This window comes from Halichoerus grypus, chromosome 6 (assembly GCF_964656455.1).
Source record: "Halichoerus grypus chromosome 6, mHalGry1.hap1.1, whole genome shotgun sequence".
NCBI lineage: Eukaryota > Metazoa > Chordata > Mammalia > Carnivora > Phocidae > Halichoerus > Halichoerus grypus.
In genome coordinates this window covers 158,149,420-158,155,419 of record NC_135717.1, presented here as the reverse complement: position 1 = coordinate 158,155,419, position 6,000 = coordinate 158,149,420, and the positions used below count along the sequence as shown (strand labels likewise).

Here is a 6,000-nt window from a genome sequence, read left to right as displayed (position 1 = left end):
GTTTGAAAGCCACCAACGTAAATGATCTCTTAAAATCCTATATAGTTTAAATTCTTACAGATTCATTTTGCTCAAAAATTATTTCAAGACCAGTAAATCACAAAGCATAAAATCACAACTTAATATGGAGATTTTTATCAAAGCTAAAATTTATTTGGTGCATACTCTGTGCTGCTATCAGGTATTTTCACATATACCTTTTCTTTTAATCTTGTAAAAGCAACCATGTCAGGTATTTTACAGGTCAAAAAAATAACAAAAACCTACACTTCCTCAACTTGTTCAGGTGAAAAGAAGAATTATAAGCACTCCAAAATAAAAACAAAAACAAACAAAAACCAGCCAAGTACACAGTCCATTTCCATCTCCTTTTATACATCTTCTCACACATTTTAGCATTAGGAGAATAGGGAACCAACTCAAATAAAGGGAATCTTTCTTGTCATTTTTGTCTACAGGTACTTATTAAACCCACCAACTTTCTACTCTAAGCACAAGGGCTTAATAAATGCTGTCAATATCTGAAATAATTTTAAAGTGATGTTAATATTTTGAAAATTTTGTTCACATAGAAATACAAGCCTAAAAATGGCACTATATTTCTTTTAGATGTAATTTCCTTCTTTCTTTCTTTTTTTTTTTTTCTTTCCTTCTTTCTTCCTTTTTCTTTTCTTTAAGTAAGCTGTATGCCCAATGTGGGGCTCGAACTCACAACCCTGAGATCAAGAGTTGCATGCTCTACTGACTGAGTCAGCCAGGCACCCCTCAGATGTAATTTTTCAACAGGCAATGGTAACAGTTCAACTGATGGAAATGATTTAGATAAAACATCTTCAAGAAAACAGAAAAAGTGTAGGAAAAAATTTCTAAAAATGTAGCACCATTACCTGAATGAATTAGCAAATTTCAAGATGTGAAAATTATCTAAGAATTAAAATATTTTTTCAAATAATCTATATTTAGAAGTTCAAATTATATGTTGTTATATTCAGCTTTCCTTCTAATTAGGAGCTCAACACTGACATTAAGTTATTTTACAAAATAAAAAGCAAATTCCTCATAAACAGTGACTACTAAATTGTTACTAAGGAAATTCTTCAACATTAGGCATTTACTCCATATGTGAACTTTTCTCAAGAGAAAATTAGTATTGTGTTACAAACAAGACAGATAATCTGGTCACAATGTGAATGTATTTGACAGAAACATTTGATCTTCCTAGTGCCTTTTATTTCTTGGATAAATTTCTTCAACATTCCTATGAATCTTTTTTCTAAAACCATATAATAACAAAATACAGCTCATACAGAAACCAGATACAAAGCTGACCTTTTATTTTTTAAAGTACCCCCTTACTGAATAATGCCAGCAATACTATCACCAAATTACATTTTATAATCAAGTAATGTATATTCCATGTATATTTTTAGTGTGTGTGTATGTGTGTGTGTGTGTGTGTATATCAATGACACAACTAAACTTCATATGATTTATTTTAAATGATTGCTGGTTTCAGAGACTTAAAAACCACAAACTCTATGGCAGCAACTATAATGCATATATAGTTCTCTGAAAGATCATTTTTAAGTTATCACATAATGGTGAAATATAATTTAAACAAAATACAAATGACATTTACAGCATAAGGCTCTGTGGTTGAACAATCAGCACATCAAAGAAAAGTATCAGAGAAAGGCTTTAAAAAATAAAGCATGTTTCCTGTTAGAAGAATTTTGTCTTTCTTTCCTAAAAATGGCTAATTGTGGACATAAAAACATTCAAACAAAAAGCTCCTAAAATTTCTAGAAAACAATTAAACTTTAGTTGCAATAATTGATGAGGTCCAACTTTACCAGGATAAGCTGAAAATTAATCTGTTGGTAGCGAGAAGATACAACTGCTCGTTTTTAGAGAAGTAAAGTTTATTACATTTGAAACAATACAGCAGAAATCTCAAAAGTTTACTCATTAAATATAGTTTCTTACAAATATCCTTTTGAAAATGCAATTCATATATGCTGCAACCTCAGAAGTTTGAATTCAAAATGAAATATGAAGGCAAGAGCCAGAGAAATCATGTCAGGGGCTTTGTCAAATATCTATACAGATCAGTACACATTCTTCTGTCTGTGATACAGCAGGAAAGAAAGTGATTCTAAATATATCGAAGTAAATGCAGAAAAATACATTACTATTTGAGGCAGACCATGCTAAAATATAATTTACAATGATTAGTTTGCATTTAAGATGGTTAATAATGCCTTTAGTTCGAACCAATGAAATCAACGTTAAGTAAAATTTTGCAGTATTTGCTCAGTCTTTTGTATTGAACATTAGTTCATCTGAGAAGTAAATAAGATTGGAAAAAGCAAGTGACCTGATCCTTTTCGTTAAGTTTATCATTATCTCACTCAGTCATACTAAATGCAAACAAATCAACAGAGCATCAAGATTTTTCACACATTAAAATGAAGACTAATGACTTGTGAAGGCAGACTGTGTACCATGTTCATATTCATTTTAACATATGAAACTTGCATTAACCAGCAACTCAATTTTTTAAATAAACCAAGATTTACAAGCTAAAATAAACATTTGATTAAAAAATTCTGCTATTCAAGATACTCAGGTGTCTTTTTTCTCTTTGAGATTGGTAAGGGTTGGGTCTTTTAAAAACCTGAAGAGGAGGTGGTAAGAGGAAAAAAGTCCTCAATGCTTTTAAAAACTCAGCTGTTAGGAGTCCATACAACTACTATGCTGGCATGGAAACAAGGTGTTTTCTGTCACTTCCCCACAGAAGTAGTTCCTCCAAGCCAACTATATAAAGATGTAAATCAGCAAACCCATGATTAAAATTGAAGTATTTCTTCAAAAATAGAGCAAGACACCTCACCCAAAAAGATCTTTTAAATCATTGCTAGCTGAACTGCTATTGGTCATAGTAGTTGGTGGCTGTGCAAAGTTCTGTGGGTTAAAGAAAGGATTAGCCTGCATACCGAAGGCAGATTGTCCTATCATGTTCATCTGTGTTCCCATAACTGAACTGCCCATACCTGGAGACCCTTGAGGAGGTACAAATTGATTAAGCCACTGATTTGGTTTCTGTTGTGACAACTGGTTCATGCTAACTTTGGGTTTCTGAGGGCCAAAGAGATTATTAAGAGCAGACATATCTGTGGGTCTTTGTTGAGTTGGCTTTGCACCAGCAGGAGGAACACTCACAGCACTGAAGTTTGGCAAAGTGGAAGGTGTTCCCAGTGTCATCTTGGTCACTCCAGGTGTGCTTGGACTACCAAATAAGTTCTGGTTTGTATTAACCGGCATGTTGAATCCTGAAGTCTGAAAGCCCATGTTAGCATTTAAGCCGTTGGTCAAATTTCTTTTGGTATTATCAATTGGTGTAGAAAACATCATGCCAAGGCCCATGGAAGGAACAGAAGTGAAGGTACTTGAAGCAGAAATTTTAGGGGTACTAACAGATAGGCTGGTCAAAGATGACATGTTATCCATCAATGTGTCTGTCAAGTCCTTAGTCTGAAAAATATGAGGGAATTACTTTATCTCCAAGATTTCTAAATTAATTAAAGTCAGTAAATGACAAGTTAAAATTAAGCTCAACAGTCTTTACCAAGTTAGCAAACCACAGCCCACAGGCCAAATCCAGCCGGCCACATATTTTTATATGGTTTTTACAGATGAACATTGAATTGAACATGAACACTGAACATGAAACCAACCTGCAATCAGTTTGATGACAGGGAACACTAAATTTGAATTCCAATTAAATAAAATGCTCCCCAAAATAGAAATGTGCTCTTCTCATTGGTAGATCTATATTGCAAAAAGGATATTCTATTACTTTTATATTTTGAATTGTATCACAATTTTGTGGAAATTTGTTTTCTCTATTCTTATATAAGTACCTACAAAATATTTTTTATTTTGCCTCTTGGCCCACAAAGATTTTTCTCGGAAGAAGAATTTTAGTGATTAGGAGATAACAAAAAATAATTTAAAGAAAGCTTTTAAGATAAAGTTATTTCTGTAGCCAGTAAGAGTGTAAACTCTCTACAAGCAGGAACTTAGAACAGTGCCTGACATAACAGGAAATAACTATTGGTCTGGACATATAGTTAAGTATTCCTAAATCAAGTTACAGACCTGACTATAACTGAAAAGTCAAAAATTAAAAATTACTTTTTGCTCAAAAATACATAAATGCATAAACATAATATTCCTGATCATTTCAAGGTAGACAGAGTTACTTAGTACTATTAAACCTAGTATTTTTTAAGAAACCCTCCTATTCATATAACTTTCTCTTTATTGGTTACAATCACTATCATAAAACACTATACATTAGGCAAGCTATTGAGGAGTTGTTGGAAAATCCTTTCTGCCCATACTTCTTAGAAACTGCATTATTTTTATATAGACACTAGTAGGCAGAATAAATTATATACTTACTTCTTCAGTACAGTATGCTTGAAATTATACAAAAGTATAACCTGAAAGTAAGTATGCTTGAAATTATGCAAAAGAAATGAATTCTGACCTGTTTGACTGGAGCAACAGGTGTGTGTACTTGGGGTTTAAGAGGCTGCTGGCTTTTCAACTTCTGTGCCTGCTCCTGTTCTTTTGCTAATTTTTGTTTTTCTTCAAGTGTAAGTGATGCCTCAAAACAAAACAAAACAAAACATCAACTGGCAACTTCATAATTCCACTTGTAAAACAGAAGATGTCTTTTTTTGTAAAGTATGTCTTGGTATGTTTTTTTTTTTTTTTAAAGATTTTATTTATTTATTTGACAGAGAGAGACACAGCGAGAGAGGGAACACACGCAGGGGGAGTGGGAGAGGGAGAAGCAGGCCTCCCGCCGAGCAAGGAGCCTGATGTGGGGCTTGATCCCAGGACCCTGGGACCGCGACCTGAGCCGAAGGCAGACGCTTAACGACTGAGCCACCCAGGCTCCCCTGTCTTGGTATGTTTGACAACACCAAGTAGTTTGCAAACTACTCCTGTATTGGTGACTGCCACAAGTAAATTATATTTGGAATTATGATAAGATTTAACTTTAGGTAGAAACTCACAAAATCTCTGCTAAAATACTTCCAGCATAGAAAGTTACTGTTTTAAAACCATTCATCAGATTGACCTTTTTCCAGGCAAGGGGAATATGATTTGGTGATTTCACTTTATAAAACTGGGAGACTTTTGTTCAACTCTAATCTATCTCACTCCAAAAATACTTCAGGAACTCAACAAAAAGCTAAGGAAAACGTAAACAGCTTCTTTCACTGCTAATGTCTGAATCAAATTTGACATTTATCTTTTTCTTTTATCAACCTTGCTAAACTATAAGTTCACAGTATGTTCTTACAATTTTGTAAACCCAACGCCCAGTAGCTCCCGGCTTTGCACATATAGGTACCAGTATTTGTCAGATGAACAGAAGAAAAATTGCCCTCAGCAGAAATTCAAATTTGACATATTTATTATATTGCATACTAACCAATACTTCAACTGAAAAGTATCACTTTATAATTTATCATTCAAAATCAGAAGCAGAGAAGAGCCACATTGGAATTTATCAAGAGGTGTGACTGACAAAGTGCAACAAAAAGAACAAAGAAGACAGGAATCTAGAAATGTTACCACGTGAGAGGCTGAGTAATAAAGGAAATTAAAATTCTCAAGCCTGTTTATTCTCAATGTGAGTCAGGTCATGTTCCCATGATAATTTTTAAACTTCATAAAGATTATTAAAGCATGCTTCTTGTTAAGATGCTCAACAGTAGTATTTCCCAACTAAAATCTGTAGTTTACAGGAAGTCCTATAATATAAATCAGTGCACTATAAGAACAAGTAAAGAAACTTACTCTTTTATGCTTATTCTGTAACCCATCCTCTTTATTTTCTGATTCACTGCCAGTCAGAAAGTCTGCTCCAATGTTGTTAAAGACTTTGTCAATTTGCTGAAAAAGAAAAATGTCAACCAC

The 6,000-nt window shown here is 33.5% G+C and overlaps 1 protein-coding gene across 1 annotated transcript in view; it reads right to left on the bottom strand.

Annotated features, from left to right (window-relative positions):
* Window positions 1-1,312: 1,312 nt before the first annotated feature.
* SCYL2 (SCY1 like pseudokinase 2) overlaps window positions 1,313-6,000 on the bottom strand; it is a 56,554-nt gene continuing 51,866 nt past the window's right edge. The window contains exons 16-18 of the mRNA XM_036086028.2: window positions 5,881-5,976; window positions 4,556-4,675; window positions 1,313-3,534 (exon numbers count right to left, since the gene is read on the bottom strand). Coding sequence (XP_035941921.1) covers window positions 2,890-3,534; window positions 4,556-4,675; window positions 5,881-5,976 — 861 coding nt within the window. The 3' untranslated portion in view covers window positions 1,313-2,889. The remainder of the gene's footprint in view (window positions 3,535-4,555; window positions 4,676-5,880; window positions 5,977-6,000) is intronic.